This window comes from Colobus angolensis, unplaced genomic scaffold (assembly GCF_000951035.1).
Source record: "Colobus angolensis palliatus isolate OR3802 unplaced genomic scaffold, Cang.pa_1.0 Scaffold177, whole genome shotgun sequence".
NCBI classification, from domain to species: domain Eukaryota; kingdom Metazoa; phylum Chordata; class Mammalia; order Primates; family Cercopithecidae; genus Colobus; species Colobus angolensis.
The window spans coordinates 4,763,771-4,788,598 of NW_012114899.1; the positions used below are offsets into that span (position 1 = coordinate 4,763,771).

Sequence of the window (24,828 nt, forward strand, 5' to 3'; positions counted from 1 at the left end):
TGGCAATGCTGCTCTTTATGCACTAAAAAGGTTTATGGAGATGTTTACATATGCATATCAAGGCACAGCAAATTTCCTTAAACTTATTCATGTCACAGAGATCTTTATTCATATATCTTACTGCTGACCTTCTCCCTACTATGATCCTATTATCCTGTCACTTCCCTTTTTCTAAGATGGTAAAGATAATGATCAATAAATACTGAGGGAACTCAGAGACCGGTGCTGATGTGGGTCCTCTGTATGCTGAGCGCCGGTCCCCTGGGCCCACTTTTTCTTTCTCTATACTTTGTCTCTGTGTCTCATTTCTTTTCTCAAGTCTCTCATTCCATGTAATGAGAAACACCCACAGGTGTGGAGGGGCAGGCCACCCCTTCACTAGTTATGCAAGTTATGATCCAGGTGAAACACCAATTGATTGTATCCAAAATATATAAGTCTTTTATCACTCTGTTGTACAAAATAAATGAAATCTCTAAAATATTTCTTTGGGAACCAACACAAAGATACTCCACTGTACTAAGTTTGTTTTCTGGAAAACAAACTGTCAGGTAAATTTGCATGTATGATGTTTATAAGGGAATTAACTTATAAAAGAATAAAGGAATTAGGATTGGGGAGAGACAGAGGAGTTGAAAAGAAGTACAATCCGGGCAGAGACAATAAGCCCACAGAATATCTTAAAGGGAATGGCTTCCAGAGTTCTCCTGCATTGAGGCTAGATGACTGGGCCTTGATATAACTCTCTCCAGCCCCATTGACCAGACATTTGATGCTAGTGCTTCCAGGGACAGGTGTTGAGTTTGTGTGAAATGGTTATCTATAAATGAAGGGCAATTCCTCAAGAAAGACTCAAGTAATTTCCATCAGCCAGCAACATTCCTAACATGTGGGGATTAAGGTAACTGAGAGGGGAGAATTGATTACCTCGATGGTTACACATGTAACACTCCATAGCACCCATCACATCTATAAGAGCTGATATATTTTTTCCCGGAATTTCTTTATGGTCTTTTCTCATTTTTCTTTATATGTCCCTTACAAATCAACAAAAGAAATACTGCAACGGTGGTTAGAGTGAGTACATTGTGGTTCCTGGCTGTTTTTTTAGTGTTTAAATTAAATAATATTACCCTTAGGAATAAAACGTAAAACCATTTTTTAAAATTCCCATCAAAATCAACATAACATACTACTTGTGTTAGTAACAGAAATATATTTAACTGCATAGATAATAATGAATAGCAGTCTGGATTTTCAAATACATCTCTTAGTGGTTTATTTCATGATGATATTTACTTGTCTAGATACATGAACCCTAATTCTCACCCATTTACTTCCTAGAAATGTGTTTTAGGTGATGTTATTTAGATGGTAAAATCAGGTCAATAACTCCTACTGAGTCCTTAGACATTATGTGGTGCTGTATATAAAGAAAAAATGTGGTATAGGTAAAACGTATGAGACACACTTTGTTGTTTTAGACTAGATTCTAAGTTCCAGCTGTGTCTGAATGTTTGTGTTTCCCCAAAATACATATGTTGAAATCCTAACCCTCAAGATGGTGGTATTAGAAGGTTGGGAATTGATTAGGTCATGAAGGGTGTTAACAATAGCTCCCTTAATAAATGAAAGGCGTAAGAGAGACCCGTCGCACATTTCACTATATGAGGACACAACTAACTGTGAGCTGAAAGCAGGACCTCATCAGACATCGAATCTACTGGTACCTTTATCTTAGAATGCCAACCTTCAGAACTGTCAGAAATAAACTTTTAGTTTTGATAAATCCCTAGTTTGTGGTATTTTTTATGGCAGTCAATCAGACTAAAACAAATGTTTACTCTGTTGTGATCAGATAGTTTATATAATTTACCTAACACATAGTAGGTACTCTAGTAGGTCACTCCTCCTTTGACCTCAGGCCTTTCCATTTGAGAAATTTTACAACTTTATTTCAAAATGCATTCAATCTACTTTTCAAAGTGAAAATACAAAGGCCTCTTATCATGATGTGATTATTATGCTTTTCAAGCCTGTATCAAAGTGTCTCATGTACCCCATAAATACGTACACCCACATATATTAAACATTTAAAAAGTGAATGTTATATACCTCCCCACTTCATTTACAAAACTTAGTTTAATTCCATCTGGATAATAAGAAAAATAGGAAACTTTATTGAATAATGAGTCACTTCCATGTGCAATTTCCACTGCTAGTAAAAGTCTTCAGAAGGGACTGGCTTTAAGAATTGGTACAGTTCCTGACTGAGAGGAACTTCCACCACCTAGCGGATGGGGCAATAGATTACAAGGCCATTTATCACTCAGAGAATTGCTGACGAGGTTAAATTACTGCTGTCACTTTATTCTTAATCTCTGTATGCATTTTTTAAAAAGAAAACTGCCTATATAATTCTATGAACCAAAAAAATTGCCAAAAATGAGTTTATATATCCTGAGATCGTTCCTCAATTATCACAATCAACATTGTTTCAAATGGAAACAATTCCATATTCCATATATATGTGTATATATATATGCACACATATACACGTTTCTCTGAAGATGTTAATATGTGGAAATGTATTGCTATATAATAGTGACAATAATTAGAACTCAAAATCTAGAATAATGCAGCTGAAAGTCATATCATGCATGTATTATAAGTAAGATACTCTGCAATGTATACAAGATAATGTAATTTTTAGGGACCAAATGTGTGTTATCAATCAGGTGTATGCTCTGTAAACACTGTGTGGTATAAAATTGCTTCTCAACACAGGAAATATTTATAACCTAAGTATACGATCCAAGAAGTCCTTTATTTCTGACACTTCATACCAAAGCAACCAGACTGATAAATAAGCATTCTGAGTAAAAGCACGGTTTTAAGTAACTTTTGAACTCAATGCATGCATGCAAGGCTGATAAATGCAAACTCTTTTATATAACCCTCAAATCATATTAAAGAGATGTTTCTTGACAGAGATATACTTAAACCATTCTACATTTCTCCTTTTGTTCTCCTGTGTGACAGTGTCACCTTAAGAGCAATTATTTTAAAAAACAAGTGCTGCTTCATGTCATATGTCTTCAGATAAATTTTCTGCCCATGTTTTAGTGATTAGGAATTTAGAATTTTTTGAATGTTTATTACAACTCTTTGACTTAACCAGTATAAATATTTATCATACCAATAATATTTATTCTTTGATTATCTTGACATGGCAAGGTTTTTTCAATTTTATTAAAATGAGCCAGCTGTCTTGTATATTATTTACTCACCTATATCATTGTTTTCCCTTAAATCTTGAACATTGGCACAAGCCAGCTGCAAGTCTCAAGAAAATCACACTGAAAACAGAGCTACTATAAATTGTATTCGCCTCTATATACCAACAAAAACAAATTAAAATTTCTTATTAATCTCTATGACTTTGTTGTTTAAAGCAAATCTACATTAGGAAGGGTTGTCAGGAAATTTGGGAAGTTATATTGTTTCCTGAAACCTGGTATTGATTGATGAGAGTGTACTAATCGATGCAAGGCCTGAGAAAAGAGTTTTACACAAAATGAATAGCAAAAACTTGGGCATGAGAACAAACTTAGAAGGTCCAATGGATAGGAAAAAAGTCCTGGCAGCAGATCAGCGGATAGGCAGGAATTGAATCACGTGTACTTTGAGAATTTTATTTTTACCACAGTTGGAAATTACTGGAATATTTTAAGCAAGAGAGTAACTTGAATTGATTTATGCTTTTAAAAAATTACCCTGATTGCTGTGTGAAAAATAAGCAATAGAGAGCAAAAGTAGAAACAGAGACAGGAGATGACAGTGGCTTATGTATAAGATTTCTTCTAAAGGTCTTAAAAGCATCATGAACTAATATCACTTGGGAAGTAGATAAATCCATTGCTGTGTCCATAGTCTATTTATTTCCCCTTTTTTCGTACATATTTGCAGAAGATGTTAGCAAATGAAGTGAAATTCAAGGAAATCACAATTAGGCTGCCTACAAATCAAGTTGGTTTAGAGCTATTATAGTTGAGTAGTAATATTCTTTCAGAAAAAAAAAATTAATCATAAAGCCCATTACATACAATATGGCTTCATAAAGGAAAGCTGCAAAGCTGCTTACGAACAATCCCACAGCTATATTTATAACTTTTTAAAGTGCTACATACATAATTTCTTTTCTGGTGACCTCACTGAATTCAAAACCATCTTTCAGCCACACATCAGCCCCAACAGTTAAAACTATTAAAATGCATTATCATGTCCTTCATTATTTGTTTTAATCAAAAAGAACTGAAATAAGGAATATGTAACATACATTTAGTTTTGCTAACAAAAGAACACATCAGAGAGACATATATCTCCTTAGAGAGGAATATATTTTATCTAGGTTTTTTTTTTAAACAGTGAAGCACTGTTTAAAAAAGTAATACTGTGCACAGAATCCCAAAATATAAAACAGGCAAATAAATTGAGGTACATTTATACAAAGTCATTCTATGCAGTTATTATAAAAAGCAAAATATATATGCATTGATAGGGAAGTTTTAATTTATTCCATATAAGTAAATATTAATTGAGCATTTTATACTTGAGGCATCATCCTAACAGTTTGTGATAAGATAGCAAATGATGTAGGGAAAGTCTCTGTTTTCAGATGTTTTCATATTTTGAAGGAAGTAGACAAATATTAATTAAATGAATATGCAAGAAATTTCCACATAGTAAACTAATCTGCAGAAAACAAAGTCATGTATTATCTAATTCTTGAGGGAACCTATTACAGACTATGTTATTAGGGAAGCGTTTTTTAAGGTGGTAATGTTTGAGCAGAAATCTAAATAACTGAAGGAGCCAGCCACAGGAAAATATCACAAGAGAATATTCTGGGAAAAAAAAAAAAATGGCACACAAAGATATTTCCCCTCAGCCAAATAATATGGAATGACAAAGGACAAAAAGAAGACAAGGAAGCAGAAGGAAGAGAGGTAATGGAAGCAGATGGGATGAGGCAAGTGAGACTAGACTGTGTAGGACCTTACAGGTCATGGTGAAGGTTTGATTATATATTTGCTTTAAATATTTGACTTTTCAGCTGCCTAGCATCCATTTCCCTTTAACAATATCTCTGTTTTTAAATGAATTACCTTTTCTATTAGGCACACGTTTATCAGGGGCCCTGTATTGGTTGGTATCTTCCAGAGAAGCAGAAACAATAAAATGTGTGCGTATGTATGTATACGTGTGTGTTTCTCAGAGAGAGAGAGAGATAATTTAAGAAACTGGCTCATGTGATTGTGGAGTCGGGCAAGTTGAAAATCTGTAGGATAGCCCAGCAGGCTGGAGACATAGGGAAGAACTGTCATAGTTTGTGCCCAAAAATAGTTTGCCAGAATCCTCAGATTTTTCAGGGAGGTCAGTCTTTTTACTTAAAGCCTTCAACTGACTGGATGCAGCCAACCGATATCATAGATCCAAAGTCTAGTGATTTAATGTTAACATCATCTAAAAGCATACCTTCACATCAATATCTAGATATATTTGACAAATATCTGGGTACCATGTCTTAGCCAAGTTAATGCATAAAATTAACTATCCCAGGCTCCATTCCCTCTGGTCAAAGGACAAGCATTTGATTCAAGTTAGGTCAATCAGTTGCTCTCCCTCTCTCTCAAATTTGCATTGGGTTAGAAAGACAAATAATACATCCTGTTTCTATATAGTCATACAAAATCACATGACCCATCTCCAACCCCTAAAACATATAGGTATGGCTTTTGTTCTCAACCTTCAGCTCTTAATTCCTTAAAAAAGTTACCAGTAGATTCTGTGAGGCCACAGTGAATCTTCTAACACTTTACTTTTATGTAGGCCAGAGTCATTTGGCTTGTTTGAAATTAAATATATATATATATATAATTGCTTCAGTCAGGCTCCAGGTATTTGGAAAGACATTCATCAAATTAATAATGGTTATCTTGGGGACTGGGCTTTGAGGATTGAGGATTTCTGATTTTCAATATTTGTCTAATCTTTTTAAATGTTTCTGTATACTTTATAATTAGCAGCCAATTATTTTATAATTAAAGTAAATCCTGAAAAACTTTCTACCTTAGTGTGTGGAAAAGCAGCAGAATTGCTGATTTTACAGGGCAAAGAAGTCCTATCTTTACCCACAGTGCAAATCGTGAACCACCACAGCCCAACAGGAGGCTCTGTGGGACAATTTTGAAAACATTACTATAATCTATTGTTTTTATATTTATTTAAAAAAAGAAGCAAAGGGAGCAAGATACTTACTGACATTTAAAATTTGATTCATTGATATATTTTGGCTTGCAGTATCACCTTGTGGCATTTGACATCTGCTGCTCCCTCTCCCCAAAGTCATAATACACTGCATAATTAATTCAGCACAAGTAGTGACAATGGCAACTCTGTTTGTTTAAAAAGATACCTCGACTGTTCTTTTGAATAAATAGATTGCATTCTTTTAAAGATCCAAAATAATACTGAATTAATTAGAAATAGTGCAATCAGAATAAATTAGGTACTATCTACATACAACTCAGTTTTAAAGCTAGAATTTCAATTAAAGATAAGTTAGAGTTTTAATAAGTAATTTGAATTAGCTACTTCTTCCCATGTCTCTCTGAGTAAACACCAAGCCAGACAAAATTTCTATTGCCAATAATAATAGTAACAATAGCAAATATTGTTAAACTCTTACTGTTTGCTGGTAACTAGTTGAGCATGCTTCATAAATCTTCTTTTATAGGACTCATGAAAACCACATATCTGACCTACTATTACCTTCATTTTGTAGATGACAAGTTCAAACTGAGTTTCAGAGACATTAAGCAACATTCCCAACATCACACAGGATTTAAATTCAGACTCTGAGCGCTTACAAACTATCTTATATTGTGATGGTAAACATCTTTGCAAATTTTTCCTCATAATTGAGTAAGCCATCACAGAGTTTCAGAATAAATGTCAAGAAAACTTATAAACATCAGTTACAAGCTTAAGGACTTGACCTCTTTCATGTGTGTTTCGTAGAAAAAAATAGCTCAAAGGTTAAAGTAATACTTTGAACAAGTAACAAGAAGTGTTAGACTTCAAACTTGTTATTCAGCAGAATAGTGACTTTCTTCATTCAACTAAACTAACACACTCAATTCCTCCTTTCGATTGCTTCTTTTTTGCCTACTTAATAGTTATTCCATATCTATTGTTTCTTATTTATTCCACTAAAAATTTCAATGTCTTCACATTATCTGTAATTGGTGCTATGGTAAATTACAGTTGAATATAGTTGAACCTATTCAAATACATTTTGACCAATGATGAAAAGAACCAAGGATGCCTTTGCTTTCATATAACTTCACACATGACTTTTTTAAAATTTTACTTTCATTTCTGGGATACATGTGCAGAACGTGCCGATTTGTAACATAGGTATACAAGTGCCATGGTGGTTTGCTGCACCCATCAACCCATCATCTACATTAGGTATTTCTCCTAATGCTATCCCTCCACTATTCCCCGACCCTCAGACAGGCCCCCACGTCACACACCACTTTTAGAATCACAATACAAGTTCACATTCAGGACAATACTTGCTGAAGTTTAGTTTGTGTTTGTGTTTGATTGTTGACGGGAAGAAAAAAATGGCAGAGACATCATATGTTGACTCTGGATGTATTATTTATCATTTGTCTCTTCGAAATATTTTGACAAACAATCTTCGCATTAAAAGGTTGTGGGCAGTTTGGGAGTTACCAGTTGTTTCCCTCTTCATTCATCACTTTGCTGACCCCAAAAGATATCCACAGAAAATATTTTGAAAGTGATTGGCCAAGGGATTCAGTGAGGATATACTTTAATATTTAGAACACTATTAAAAAGAAAAGGAGACATTATTAACAATATGCTGGGATAAGAATTATAATATGAGACTTTCTATAGCAAATGGGATATTTGATTACTTGATCTAGACTGTATAAAATAAATAATATATTTGGATAATGTACAATTACAATAAGTAATTACACACACAAACATATGTGTACGTGTATATATGTGTGTGTATATATATACACACACACATACACACACACACACACCCCCTTCACATATGCACCTTTACAGCCAATATACTTTAATTGAGACTGAGAGGGCAAGAGCCATGATTACTCAGATTTGTATTCAATGACTTATTACATAATAAACATTTTTTTAAAAAATTTGATGAGTTAATTCAATTCAAAATATGCAAAAAGTATTGGGCTGGGCATGGTGGCTCAGGCCTATAATCCCAGCACTTTGGGAGGCCCAAGCGTGTAGATCACCTGAGGTCAGGAGTTTGAGACCAGCCTGACCAACATGGTGAAACCCCATCTCAACTGAAAAAATACAAAAATTAGCCGGGTGTGGTGGCACATGCTGGTAGTCTCAGCTACTTGGGAGGCTGAGACAGGAGAATCGCTTGAAAACGGGAGGTGTAAGTTGCAGTGAGCCAAGATCGTGCCACTGCACTCCAGCCTTGGTGACAAAGCGAGATTCCATCTCAAAAAAAGAAAAAAAAAAATACTGTATATCTACTATGTGAAGCCAATGGGTTTCAAGTTAGGATATAATGACAAGAGAATTTTAAAGAACTCATAGTGTAGTGAAAGAAAAACATTCATAGTAAATGAACACATTGTAATGAAGAGTTTAATATTTATAGTAGGAATAAAAGGGGTCACAAAGAGAAACTATTAGTTTTGAGGGTCTATCATTTTAGGTTAACTGATATGAAACTTGAATAACAAATATGTGCTTAACATATGAAACAGAGAGAGAGTAGGGTAATTCTCAGAGAAGTTCAGGGTCATATGTGATGTTCTGTGTGCCTAGACAAGTTGTACTATGTGTGTTAGAAGAGATGGGACTGGAAAGTGGTCAGATATAAAGTTACTTTGAATGATATGATGAAAGCCGTGGAATTCATTTGGTGTATGATGAGAAACACTGAACCTTTTTAAACATAAAAAAATCAGATCAGAATTGTATCAAAAACAAAAACAAAAACAACTTTAGCTTTATTGTGATGGTGGTTAGAGTAGTGAGACACTGGAGGCTGGATACCAAGTTTAGAGAATGTCTTTAAATAGATGTTTTGACAGTGTAAATAGACAGGTGTCAAACAGATTTCAATAACAGTGTATAGGTAATGTAGAAAATGTCTTTGGAGATTGATTGAGTTTGGAATGGAGGTCACTGAAGTCTAGGTTCAAATCAATAATGACCCCAGGAGTAACAATACGTAGCAAGTACGGATGCATTAGAATTGAATAGAAAGAATAATGAGGCATCTGCTGGAAACACAGTAAAAATATCCAGACAAAGATGAGAAATGCAAACTTGGAACTCAAGACAGATTTCAGGTTAGAAGACTTATCTACAACAAATACATAATCCCTATTTGAGGAAAAATAGAACTCTATAGAGGTTTGCTCAACTCAATCGCAGTAAAAACAATAATAAAGAAAAAAAGAATTACAAAAGAGAGAAGCCTTGTAAATCTTTAAAATTTAATCATAATTTTAAAATAAATTTCAAAATAAATAAAAGCTATCAAAGATATAAGAGGCGAAATCCAAGGCCACTGAGGCAATGAGGAAAACCAGTACTTCCATAAAAAAAACAAGAGTGGAGAGAGTTCTCAGACTGTAAGATATTTAACGTGAGGCTAGGCCAAGAAGAAATGGTAAGTGTTGTAGATCACAAAAAATCACCATTACTTTTCTGATAACTGAGAAAGCTTCCCTGGAGGGAAAGAGTACCATAGATAAACAAGAGAAGTTGTTTTTGACATGAAAGCTAGTTTTTTTATGACAAAGATTGCAGATGAGGTGTTTGTCACTAGAAATTATTGGGATCCAATCAAAGAGTTTTAAATAGGGGGAGAGAAAAAGATGACTATGTTTAGTGAGCAATTGATGTTGAAATACTGATAACCACATGGTGCAATAATTAAAGGAAGGTGTACAGAGTAAATACATAGATACTATGTCAATATATCATTCATTTTTCTGTCCAGGGATACATTACACTGAAAAAGAAAAAAAAAACAGCCAACCAATCAAGCCAACACATAAATGTATGCTACTGTTCAGTTGAAAAAATGCACAAGGATTTATCATGGTTTTATCTGTGATTCATTAGAAAATAAAGCCAAGGATTTTATACTCCAAATTCTACAGACCTTTTTCATAAAGCCAGAAAACCTAAACTTTACAGACATGGTAACTTTAAGAAAGTCAGAAATTAGGAATAAATATACATAATAATATATATGGGCAATAATTTATTTCATCCTACTTGCTCAGCATCCTCAATTAACATAGTTTGGCATACCTTAGGGAGCTATAGAAATGTAGCAAATTAATAATAAATTAGAAGAGTACTATGAATTGCTTTATACCTTTGTAACATCAGATGTATTTATGAGTTCAATATAATGTTAATCTTAGTGTTTGTGAAAACATTAATTTGCCAAAGAGAGTTGTTTATATTGGAAAACCATGTAATCTACATTTATAAAATCAGTGTATTTCTAAACAAGTGACTTTAAATTTTGACATAAAGCAGATTTTTATTTTTGTTATATCATAATACATGAGATAAATTTATTAATAGACTATATTTTAAAAAGATTTTCTGAACTGACAAATCCTGCATGTACTATAATGGGGTTAAGAATGGTTTCTCAAGTCAAGAATACCACCAAAGTAAGGAAAATTTCACATCAACATAGGTGAACAGGTGGCAAGTCTTTTAAAATTTGAAGAATTCCTTTAAGAAAGGATCAGTAAGTATACAATTAGAGTTAATATGTCCTGTTTAGCTGACATTAATGATTAGTTATCTCATTCTGGAGAGCAAGATCTTATTGAAATTTCATGAAATTTTAGCAGAATATATAAAGGGAAATAGAAAAAGAGAAAATGAAAAAGAATAAAAGTACAGACATAAACACAGTAATTTGAATGTGAAGCTCAAAAACTAACTCCGGTTTTTATACCTAGTGTTCCAGAATGAATTCAAAGTAACAATGTACATAAAAACCTGATGCCAGTACTAAGGGTGATTTTATTTGCGAAAGATTGCCACAATAATATTTTCTTTTCCACATGTTCTTCTTATAATGTGACTTGGACACTCCTCATATAGGGAGGTGGAGCATGTTTCTACTCCTTGAAACTGGCAGAAATTTGACTACAGCAGAACTGACACTGCAAATTCTAATTTATGAAAATTTCTGTCTAATTCTCTTGGGAAGCTTGTTGTGACAACCCACTGTCTTGCTGTGAGGAAGCTCCTACAGCCTATAGGAGGCTTAACTGAGGTGAAAATGAAGCCTTAGTCTACAGCCCTGGATGAGCACTAGCCAACAGGCAAAATCAACTTGGTAGCCATCTAAGTTAATCATCATGAAAGTGGCACCCAGCCCTCAGTTAAAGTGCCACAGCTGATGCTGCATGGAGCAAAGATAAGGTGTTTTCTCAAGTCTTGCTAAAATTGCAGCTTAGTGAGCAAATTAAATGATTGCAGTTTGAACCCACTAAGTATTGGTGGCCTGTTATACAGTGACTGATAATCTGACCAGGTGCCTAGGTTTACAAGTAAATATATCCATATTTTTGTACATGAAATTAAAAAGTAAATATTTGCCATAATTACTTAAATGCGTAAATCTTAAATTCTCATTTTTTCAAAGTATGTTAAGGAACGGCTCAATCGGTTAAAAATGATAAAAGGACCAATATTGAACATTCTGGAATTTCTTCCATAATATTTAATTCAAAAAGCATGGTTTTAAAAGGAAATACAAGAATAATCGTTCACAAAACTATTTATTGATCTTCAAACACCTCCTTTTTTACCAGCAAGAATCCACCATCCTCAGGATCCCTCGTGCTCTTTGCCCAAATACTACTTTACAAAGGATTCAGAGCATACAAAATTTCTTGACTTAATTTCTTCACCATTAGTTCATTGCTCTCCTTATGTTAGGATATGTAATATTTAATATTGGATTGGGTTTGTCATCCGAAGACTGGATAAGTTTTATCCTTGGACTAGTTCTCCTTTGAGTACTGATACACAAAATATGAATATTATAGTACGACAAGGGAGAGAGTGAGGCATTCTGATCAAAAATTTGCCCATACTTTCTGAAAATACATTTGGATATAAATATTTTTCAACAACTACATCCACCTACAGAGTGAATCTCCAACTTAACCCAGGCTGACAGAGCCGGAAAAAAAAAAACTATCAATTTTTGTGTGTAGAACCAGGACTCAAATGTATCTTAACTTTATTTACTCTTACTAAATTATATCTATATCTATATACTTAAACTGTCTGCCAAAAATGTTTTTGTGTATATTCAACATATTCAACCAGTTAATATTTGTGCAGAGCTTAGCATAGTTCATTACAAACAGAACATTCTATACAAACTCTAGACATTATGATCACTTATGTTATTACCCCAAATTGAAAGTATAGTTTGGTCTCCAGCACTAAACTGCACAGGAATGAGAAAGATGTTCAGTCTGTAACCTGGAGAGGAAAGGAAGCTCAATGATCCTTAATAAAATTAAGTTCGTACACTCTGCTTTTCAAGCAGCAGCTTCTATCTTCCTTTATTTTCCTCAGTGAACTAACTACTAATAAACAGTCATCAGACTGACTCATTGAATTGGATTATTGTGGTCTCAATATATACCTTCTCTTGGGGTCCCACTGTACACTAGCTAAATACATTAACTCAGAAACATAAATTCATACTAAAAATATATTTTTCTTTTTCCTTTTTTATATTTAAAGGGATTTTAATTGGAAGTGCACACACACACAAACACACACACACACATGAAATCCAGAGTGCCATATTTGTATGGGGATGATTGAAAAAGATTATTATCAAGTATTAAGTATCTGTTTCAGCATATTATTATTTTTACACTATTGTCTTTCCAAATAGAAATATTTGAGTGAAAAAATGCACATTTTAATACCAGCCCAATGTATTTGAATCTTACACATGTTTAAATTTCATGTGCAAAAAATGATTAGTCATAGAGCAAGCCCACCCTCTTGTAGAAGTTTTTAAAAATGTTAATGCCAACCTAATATACTTTAACCTTACATGTTTAAATTTCATGCACAAACAATGATTAGTATGGAGCAAACTCACCCTCTTGTAGATATTTTAAAAGATAAATAAAAACGAAACTTTTTTTTTAAAAAAAGAGTTATAATTTAGGTTTAGGGGTCCACACGCAGGTTTGTTACACAGGTGAACTCATGTCATGTTGTATAGATAAGTTCGTCACCCAGTGAGTAAGCCCAGTACCCAATAGTCATCTTTTCTGCTCCTCTGTCTCCTCCCACCCTCCAACCTCAGATAGACCTCAGTGTCTGTTGTTCCCTTCCTTCTGTTCATGAGTTCTCATCTTTCAGCTCCCACCTACATGTGAAAATATGTGGTATTTGGTTTTCTGTTCCTGTGTTAGTTTGCTAAGGAAATTAGCCTCCCACTCCATCTATGTTCCTGCAAAGACATGACCTCCTTATTTTTATAGCCGTATAATATTCCATGTGGTATATGTACATCATTTTCTTTATCCAATCTGTCATTCGTGGACATTTAGATTGACTCGGTGTCTTTGCTATTGTGAATAGTGGTGCAATGAACATTCATGTGCATGTGTCTTCATGGCAGAATGATTTATATTCCTCTGGGTATATTCCCAGTAATAGGACTGCTGGGTCAAATGAGAGTTCTCCTTTTAGCTCTTTGAGAAATTGCCACACTGCTTTCCATGTGGCTGAATTAATTTACACTCCTACCAACAGTGTGTAATTGTTTCCCTTTCTCTGCAACCTTGCCAGCATCTGTTATTTTTTGACTTTTTAATAATAGTCATTTTGACTGACTGTGCGAGGGTTTCTCAGTGTGGTTTTGATTTGCATTTCTCTAATGATTAGTGATGTTTAACTGCTTTTCATTGTTTTACTGGCCACATGTATGTATTCTTTTGAAAAGTGTTCATGTCCAAAAAACCACTTTTTAATGTTTTTATTTAATTATTGTAAATTTAAATTCCTCATAGATGCTGGATATTAGACCTCTGTCAGATGCATAGTTTGCAAATATTTTCTCCCATTCTGTAGGTGGTCTGTTCACTCTGTTGATAGTTTATTTAGCTGTGCAGAAGCTCTTAAGTTTACTTAGATCCCATTTGTCAATTTTTGCTTTTGTTGCAATTGCTTTTGCTGTCTTTGTTACAAAATCTTTGCCTGTGCCTTTGTCCTGAATGGTATTGCCTAGGTGGTCCTCCAGGGTTTTTTCTAGTTTGGAGTTTTACATTTAAGTCTTTAATCCATCTTGAGTCGCTTTTTGCGTATGGTGTAAGGACGGGGTCCAGCTTCAATCTTCATATGGCTAGCTAGTTCTCCTAGCGCCATTTACTGAATAGGAAGTCTTTTTCCCATTGCTTTTGTCAGCTTTGTCGAAGGGCAGATGGCAGTAGGTGTGCAGCCTTATAAAAATTGTATTTGATGTCATTACTTTTACCAGTTCTTTCAAAGAAAATTTTTATGTTCACCATCGTTAATAGTTGGTGGGGGTTTTTGCTGGGATTCGACAAAATAACATAATGGCATATAACTTAAGGGAATCTACATCTATTTTGTCTAGTCAAGTTCTGATTAGCTTTTTTGTCTGCAAAAGTACTTCATTTGGCTGAAAACATATTTTTTATCCAACGCACATAAGATTTACTTATTTTTCTCTCCAGCTTTTTTCTTTTATTATTATTCATGCAAGTTAACTGGACCAGTGAACTGTGAGAAAAACCAATAGATGTATTAATATTATAACATTGGATAAGCACTCTTTGGCTTTACATTTAGAAGGCACTCCTGTTCTATTCCTCAAAATCTCAAATAGAGGACCCTCAGAACTGCAGTTCTCATGTGCTTTGAGGAAAAAAAGTCAAATAGTTTCCAACAAATTCTAACACTTTGAGCCATTTTGGGAACCCAGAGAGCTGATTGCTTTCCAGGAAAATAGCAAAAATATTGGTTAAATGGTTAAATCCTAGACCACTGAATTTTTTAAAACAGAATATGTGTATACACACACACACACACACACACACACACAAATACACCTTTTAGGGGAGAAATTGATATTTTTGCCCCAGCAGGATATCCATTTGCCTTAAAATTCTTATTCTTAGGTATGTACATCAATCATCTAGGGAGGTCCAAGGTGTGAAATCCAAACCGACAGAAGTTTATAGCTCCATTAGCATTTATCAAAAATATAGGATTAAGCATAGAAAATATGTATTCATGCTTCACCTTTCTGTATCTTTACTTTAAGAGGTAAGTGTTTGTATTCAGTATTTGTTAACTCCTACCTTCAAACAGCCAAACATAATCTCCAATAACATTTCAGAATTCTACTGGGCCAAATGTGTATCCTATTGACCTGTGTGTCCTGTGACTTAGTGCTGCATGTTTAAACATGAATTTAAGAAAATGCTGCAGTGGTTATTTGGAGTTTTTCAGAATGGCTAGTGAATTCCTTAGTGATTTATTGGTAAAAAATAAAAATAAAATAACCATGTTGGACTGTTGTTTCATAACATACTTTATACCTTGTAAATTACATAATTACTCTTTGTGTTAAAAATGTATGCATACTCCCTGAAAATAGTTTTGGATGTAAATATTTTTCAATGTGCATATAGTGAGTTTTGTTATCATAAATTATATGTCTGCAAAATACTTGAACATGATCCCATTGGGTTTTAAACCATGCAAATGAAGGGAGAAAGATAAGAGCATATTTACCGGAGTTCTCAACTCAGGTATGGCAGCTTGATAAGTGAGTGGACGGCAATCACGAGTGTTTGGCACAAGCACACAAGGAAGAAAGATTGGACCTAAGTCATCTCCATCCAGAACATCCACTGTGAGAGTGGTGGTGGTGGTTCGCCTCTCGTTCAGATTTTGGGCACGGTCCTGTTAGAGAGAAAAACAAACAACAGGTAGTTTACAGAAATTAGGCACAACGGCGAGGAGCAGTGGCCCACACCTGTAATCCCAGCACACTGGGAGGCCAAGGTGAGTGGATCACTTGAGGTGAGGAGTTTGATACCAGCCTGGCCAACATGGTGAAACCCCATTTCTACTAAAAATACAAAAATCTGGGTGTGGTGGTGGGCACCTGTAGTCCCAGCTATTCGAGAGGCTGAGGCAGGAGAATAGTTTGAACTTGGGAAGCCGAGGTTGCAGTGAGCCAAGATCACGCCACTGCACTCCAGTCTGGGTGACAGAGTGAGACTCAGTCTCAAAAAACAACAACAAAAAAGAAATTAGGCATAATGTAGACTTAGTTTTCATTAAAAAAAGATTGATAAATTAACTTGCTTAAACCAACAGTTTTAAGTGGTGAAGCTAGGATGTAAACTGAGATCCAATTGTCTTCAAAGCAACTTTCTTCAAAGTATGTTAAGCTTTTATATGTTAGGCCTTTACCTAACAGCTCACATTACTAGACAATCTAACCATAAAGGTCACTGTCATCTTACTAGAGCACTTACTTTAGAAACCTTGTAATTGTAAATTCTTTCTCTGTGCCTCTGAGATGTGAATCTTCTATAAGCTTCTTGCCAGTTCTAAAGACCCATGTTTTTCACGACCTGGGGGCCATCTCTTTGAAATGTAATAGTCAAGGAAGAAGCCCCTATTTCCCAGTTTCTGTGGGAGGGTAGGAGCCTGACTTCCTTTGGAGACTTGTTCCAATTTCTAAAACTACTTTCTGTCAGGAAAATTCAAGGAAGTTTATTTTCCTTTGGGAACACCAATTAGTAAACACACCTGATCTGTGAATCCCCCTACACCCAAGTCCACTAGAGCATTTAACTTCTCTCTAGCCATTCTTTCTATTAGAGTTCAGTTCAGATCTAGTCTGTATTCTGGTCTCCTCTATTGCAATAGCTGTGAATACAGTCTTCCTTATCATTTAACTTTGTCTAGTGCAATGTTGCATTGTTACTAACTAAAATCCAAAATTTCTTCAGATTTCCATAGATTTTACTTAATGTCAGTTTTCTGTTTCAGGATCCCAATCAGGATACCAGTTTACATTCAGTCATAATGGTTACTTAGGCTCATTTTGGCTGTGACAAGTTCTCCGACTTTTGTTTTTGATGACGTTAACAATTTTGAGTACTAGATATTTTGCAGAATGTCCCTTAATGGGTGTTTATCTGGTGTTTTCCTCAAGATTCAACTGGACTTACATGATTTATGTAGGAAAACCACAAGTCAAGTGCTATTTTTGACACATGTATCAATAGTATATTATTAATATGACTTATCACTGTTGTTAACTTGAACCTGGCTGAGGCCGCTTCTAATCAGTTTTCTCAATTATAGCATTACTCTTTCTTGTTTCCCTTTCCATTTCTTTAGAAGGAAATCACGATGGATAGCACACACTTAAATAATGGTTAGTAATTGTATTAGAAATGGAAATTGTTTCTATTTATCTGAAGAACGTTTATCATAGGACAGAAGAAAATAATATCGGACCTAAGTCATTTCCATCCAGAACATCCATTGTTGAAGGTGATGGTGATAGCATCATTTATTATGACAGAATCTGGAAATGTTTTCAGTTATTATTTTGAAGAACTATTATGCTTTTCTGTCTTTTTGAATTCTATTTTGTACGACATTGAAAAGTATACTTGCATGTATGTTCATGTAGCACTATTCACAACAGACAAAAGTTGGCAAAAGCCCACATATTTATCAATGAATAAATGGATAAACAGATAGTGGCATGTACATACAATGGCATATGATTCAAGCATAAAAGGAAATGAAGTCCTGATATATACAACAACATGAATGAGACTTGAAAACATCATATTTTCAAATAAAGAAGCCAGACAAAATATAAGGTCACATATTATATGATCCATTTATATGCAATATCTGGAAACAGTAAACAAATTGGTGGCTACAGGGAGCTGGGGAGGGGATATGGGAAGCAACTGCATGAGTGGTGCCAGCTCTTTTTGGAGTGATTAAAATGTTTAGGAACTGGATAGAGGTGGTGCTTGTACAATACTGTGAGTGTACCAAATGCCATTGAATTGTTCACTTTAAAATGGCTAATCTTATTTTGCTTATTTATGTTAAATAATTTTTAAAAGTAATTATACTAACAGATCTGTATTTTATTTTATTTTATTTTATTTTATTTTGTTCATAAAATATCTTCCTTTGTGACAGTTCCCAGACATTAGTATTTGCTTTCCAATTAAAAAAAAAAAATCCCTCTTCTTAAGCTTGGTTAATAGTACATTTTAGTTAAACTCATTCCCAATCTGGTTACTGAAAAAAAGTTGTAAAGCAATGCTTGAGGGTAAAGTTTTAGGAAGCACAAATTTCTATTGGTGGAATTTGTAAGTACAACCTTGCCTAGAATGCAATAACTTTGTGGTTCCAGGATTCTTTGATATTTTGTTACAGTATAAGATAGACTGCGACAAAATTATAGTCAAAAAATCACAAAATGTTTAAATTTTCAAAGTTTTGGGACTCACTCAGATCCCTAGAGGCACTATAAAGATTATTTAAAACTAAAGACATTTGAGATTCAACAAAGAGAAAGGAGTCTTTTCGGAACTTCTTTTATGGCACTAAAAGCAGATACTTGTGGGAGTGAGGCTGCCATGAATTCCCTCTCCCAAGAAAGTTTATGAAAATGAAGAAAAAACAAGGAAGTCTATTCTTACCTACATAAACATGATTACAAGCTATTTTAATCTCCCGTTTGTCCTCCTAGAAACCTAGTTTTTCTTCCCTTAGAAGCCTCCTCCCTCTCATTATGTTAAATATGTACACCTCTTCTTTAGCTGTTTCAGGAACTGTCGATGTGCGCTCCCATACGTATATCAACCTCTAGGCCAGTTGAAAAGTAGAGTAGGAGCAACATGTGACATGTGAGATAATTTTGATGGTTCACAAATGAACTTTCTAAATTATTTTTAAGATGTATGAATTTTGAAGATGTAGAAAAACCTTAATTCAAAATAAATGTATGTGTATATTTTAAATTTTAGAAAAATTCAACTAGCTCATCAAACTTGCCACTTTTTAAATACTGATCTTTTATTTAATTGGGTTATAGCTATAACTACAATATATGAATTAATAGATAAATGATGTAATGATTTGTTCAGTCGGCATATCCTGAGTAGCTTCCAAGGGGCAGACTCCAATACCCTGCTTCTGACGGTCTTAAAAAATGATGAGGACATATTTCCTCAGTCCATTATTAAGAGAGTAATTTAATACTGAAAATTACTAATATTAAGATAATGTGACCTCATAAAGATTAGGTTATATTTTCACATATATTTCCCTTTGTGTTGCGTCATCCAGTGTTTTAAGTTATTAAGTAATCTCATCTTCCACATTTCCCTTAAAGTTATATCAAAGTTTATGAACTAAAACAACTCTTTTAATTTCTAAAAAAATATATATATGAAAACTGAAAGCTTCTTTAATAGGGTTGGTAAACTTGTTACATGTTTTAATGATTTTTATGTTTGACATTTTTTTCTCAACAACATAAATAAGTTAATAAAATGACATTTAATAGGTATTTGTAAATTTACTTATGGCATTGGAGATAATTTTTGAAAATTTTTTTATTTATAAAATATCTATTTATATATTTATTCTAGAAATGAGAATCTCGCTACATTGCTTATATTGACTTCAATCTCCTGGGCTCAAGTAATCCTCCTACATCAGCCTCCTGAGTAGCTAGGACTATAGGTATGTGCCTGGCTTTAACCCACAATTTAAAATAATGATTGCTTATGATGAAGTCTTAAAAGATTGAATTAATCTAAATTTAATTTATAAAAATAGTAAATAGACAATCAATATTAAATATTTATAATATTGTATGTGATATATGAATGTAGAACACATATATAAACACACATATATATGCATATATACACATGCATGCATATAAATGCCAGAGGCAGTATTTCTACCCTTCCACGTCACTCAGTCTTCTTCTTTATATGTCATCACCAAATCACTATAATAAACAAATTTGAATTATTTTTACCTTATGTTTTCTTTCAGTCTGTCAGCATCAGATCTCTCACTATTATCTGCTTCTTTGGGTTATCGTTACTAGTCCATAGAATAGATACTGGTGTGTTAAAGACAGTGTATTTACATGAAGTATATACCAAAATACATAATTGGAGTTTTTTCTTATATTGGGGAAAGATATTGCTTACAAAGTGTTGAGCTCTAAAATTTATATTTTTAAATGAGAAATAAAAATAATCCCGGCAAAACTATTGTGACCGGAGATGTAGCAACAAAATCTACCAACAGTTTCCACACGTGGGAATTCTCCCACATTTTATCACCAACACATATCACATAGGAAAATATATAAAAATATGTCTCATGCTCACTCATAACTTGTGAGTTCATAATGGTAATGCTAATTCATGATGTTCTTCTCCCAATTTGGAATCAGATTTGATCCTACAATATCCATTTAAAAAACAATCCTTCGGCAATTGAGATAAAAATCAAAACAAAAACAAAAAGCAGAAAACAAAAACCTACACTTTTGATCTTTATAGTAATATACTACTTTTCAAGGTTTTTCTGAGTAAATGAAATAACATTCTAAATTGTAAGTGGTAAAAAAATAAAAAATAGCTATTTCTATAAACATTTTATATAATTTAATTATGTGTTTTCATTTATGTTATGTGACTAATACATATTAAAATCCACAAAAAAGATCTCCTTTTTTCCTTTTCCCATTTTTATCTGCATTTCTCTTCATTTCCTTTTTAAAAGATAAGAATATATTTTAACTTTAATCATTTAAAAATAATAGAATATTACATTGTTAGGAAACTGTGATTCTAGTTGGCAAGCAAGAATATCTTTTAAGATGTTAAACAAGTTCAACCACTACTCTGAACAGAATTGTGCCTCCCCAACCTCAAGCTAGAAAATCTAGAGTAAATTGATATATTTCTAGAAACACATAATATTCCAAGATTGAAAAAGAAAGCTATTGAAACCCTGAACGTATGAATATCAAGCTGTGATATTAAATTAGTAATAAAAAACTCACCAACCAAAAAAGGCCCTGGACCAGACAGATGCATAGCTCAATTCTACCAGACATACAAAAATTGACTCAAGATGAATTAAAGGTTTAAATGTAATGCCTCAAGGTATAAAAAATCCTAGAAGAAAACCTATTAAATACTCCTCTTGACATTGGCTATAGCAAGGATTTCATAATGATGATATCCTAAAAAGCAATTGCAACAAAAACAAAAACTGACAAGTGGCACCTAAAGAGCTTCTGCATACTGAAACAAACTATCAATACAGTAAACAGAAAATGGAAAGAATGAGAAAAAAGGCATGCACACTATGCATCTGACAAAAGACTAGTATTTAGAATCTATAAGGAACTCAAACAATTCAACAAGCAAAAAACAAATAGCACCGTTAAAATAGGGGCAAGTGACATGAACAGACACTTCTCAAAAGAAGACATACATGCCGCCAACAAACATTAAAACATGTTCATCAGCATTTATCATCAGGGAAATGCAAATCAAAACCATAATGAGGTATCATCTCATACCAGTTAGAATGGCTATTATTAAAAATTCAAAAAATTACATATACTGGTGAGGCTGCAGAGAAAAGGAAATGATTATATGCTGTTGGTGGTCATGTAAACTATTTCAGCCATTGTGGAAAGCAGTTTGAAGATTTCTCAAAGAATTTAAAATCAAGCTACCATTCAACCCACCAACCCCATTACTGGGTCTACACACAAAGTGCATTCTACCAAAAAGACACATGCATGTCTACATTAATTGCCATGCTACTCACAATAGCAAAAAACATGGAAGCAACCTAGGTGCCCATCAATAGTGTGTTGGATAAAGAAACCGGGGTGCATTTGCACCATGTAATACTACACAGTCATAGAAAAGAATGAAACGATGTCCTCTGAAGCAACATGGATGAAGTTGGAGGCCATAATCCTAAGTGAATTAATGCAGGAAGAGAAAACCAAATACTACATAACATCACTTATAAATGGGAGCTAAACACTGAGTCCCCGGGGAAATAAACCTGGGAACAATAGACTGTGAACTACTGGGGCAAGGAGAGAGAATGGGTCAAAAAACTACCCATTGAGTGCTATGCTGACTACCTGAGTGCAATATACCTATGTAACAAACCTGCATATGTACTCCCTGTGCTTAAAATAACAGTTGAGGAAAAAAATAATGCTTCTATGAACATTAACCAGAGGAAGTTGGATATTCTGTTCTCTTGAAAACATTTTTTTATTTGAGATATTTGCCTAATATTTCTTATTTTTATGCAAACCAGTAGACAAAATTGTATCATCATTTATAGCCCCGAATGCCTATGTATCTTTAGTAGTCAAATACTCAATAAACATTAGTTCCCATAAACCATCACCTGCTATCCTCCTGTTTCACTCTCACTCCTCAGAAAATGCCCAAGAAACTTGCAGAGTTAAAACAATGGGGTTACAATTAACACTAATTCCACACATCAGTAGGAAGCAGATGTGAGGGAAGGTCAGGGTAGGGGTTATTTCTGAAAAGTTGTTTACAAGGTTGCAATATAAAATAGAGAAAATGAATTTTACATATACAAACACATATGTTTGCAATGCTTACACCTTCTCTTTGAATATTTCTGTCCATAAAGATAAAAAATTGAGCTAATAAAGAAATAGTAATACTATAATTTTAGGAATTATATCTTGTTAGGAAAGATAGCTAGCAACCCTTCTCTAGATTTTGCTATTTGAAAAATATACAACACCTTTGCTATTCATAAAATAATTTAGAAATTATAAATCATTCTTGCCATGATTCTAACAAATACAGGCCGGGCTCAGTGGCTCATGCCTGTAATCCCAGCACTTCAGGAGGCCAAGGTGGGCTGTTCACTTGAAGTTGTCAAGAGTTTCAGACCACCCTGGCCAGCAGAGTGAAACCCCATTTCTACTAAAAATACAAAAAAATTAGCTGGACGTGGTGGCACATGCCTGTAATCCCAACTACTCGGGAGGCTGAGTTAGGAGAATCACGAACACAGGAGGCAAAGGTTGCAGTGAGCCAAGATCGCCCCACTGCACTCTAGCCTGGGTGACAGAGCAAAACCCCATCTCAAAATAAATAAATAAATTATAAAATAATTAATTAAATATAAACATTTTCTTTCTGCTAATTAAGAAATTTTGATTACCAAAGTGTTCTTAATATTTAACTCATTATAACAATAATATGAAAGAGAGTTTGCTTTGAAGAAAAATGATATGTAAAGAGATTATTTTGATTCTATGTGAATTAGGGTAACATATCAAAGTTGAGGTTTATAGTAATATATAGTAAATTTCAACAAAAAGAAAACCCATTGATCTTTCATCACTCTATTTTTTTTCTAGATCTGCCCTACAAAATTTTTATCTGGAATTAATCCTTACTTCATTATGTATACATATTTGAAGTCAATAGCATGGCGACGATATTGCAAATATTCTCAAAAAAGATGTGACAGGGTTTTCTAACATGGGTCAGTCAAAACTCAATTACCTTAATTACAAATCATAATATGTAAACACGGATAAAAAGAAACCTCCAAACTACATGTAATTTGAAGGATTCTCTTCGGAAATCAAATATTTTTACCATAAGCAAAACCAGGTCAAAGCTGAGTAATGTTCAATAATTTGTCATGATACCTGTAATTATTCTTTTAGAGGCCATATACTTTAAAGTCAAAATTGATTGCTCATATTTGAACTCTCCTTATGACTTCAAGATAATATATTGGTGTTTAATGTACATGGCTTACATTGTGCATACCACCAATACAATATAAAAAATTGCTGCCAAGTGCAGTGGCTCACGCCTGTAATTCCAACAGTTTGGGAGGCTGAGACGGGTGAACTGCTTGAGGCCATGAGTTTGAGACAAGCCCGACCAACATGTTGAAACCCTGTCTCTACTAAACATCCAAAAATTAGCTGGGTGTGGTGGTGTGCATCTGTAATCCCAGCTAGTCAGGAGGCTGAGGCACGAGGATAGCTTGAACATGGGAGGCTGAGGTTGCAGTAAGCCGAGATCATGCCAGTGCACTCTAGCCTGGGTGACATAGCAATACTCTCCTCCCCACCCCCCAGAAATACCCAGGTGTGGTGGTACGCTTGTGATTCCAGCTAGTTGCGAGGCTGAGGCATGAGAATCACTTAAACCCCAGAGGCGGAGGTTGCAGTGAGCTGACATAGTACCACTGTACTTCAGCCTGGGTGATAGAGCAAGACTCTGTCTCAAAATAAATAAATAAATAAACAAATAAGATAAATGTTAAAAAAAATGGAGAGACATTTTAGATATATGGATATCATTATCATACACAAAGATATGTTAGACTTATGTTACTATTGGTATATACAAAACAGTTAATGATTAACAACCAGCTATTATATAAGCAGCCCTGATTTGTAGCACTGGCACTTTTCATACTGTAAATGCGCCCACCATGGCTGTGAATGTGAGATCACTGAACTCAGAGCTTGGAAGAGAAACCCAC

General features: G+C 34.1%; 1 protein-coding gene across 14 annotated transcripts in view; it reads right to left on the minus strand.

Annotated features, from left to right (window-relative positions):
- The window catches only part of PCDH15 (protocadherin-related 15), a 1,021,780-nt gene that overhangs the window by 496,685 nt on the left and 500,267 nt on the right, over positions 1–24,828 (minus strand). For all 14 annotated transcript variants that reach the window (XM_011938778.1, XM_011938777.1, XM_011938779.1 and 11 more), the window contains one exon: positions 15,949–16,119. In XM_011938778.1, the coding sequence (XP_011794168.1) occupies positions 15,949–16,119 (171 nt within the window). The remainder of the gene's footprint in view (positions 1–15,948; positions 16,120–24,828) is intronic.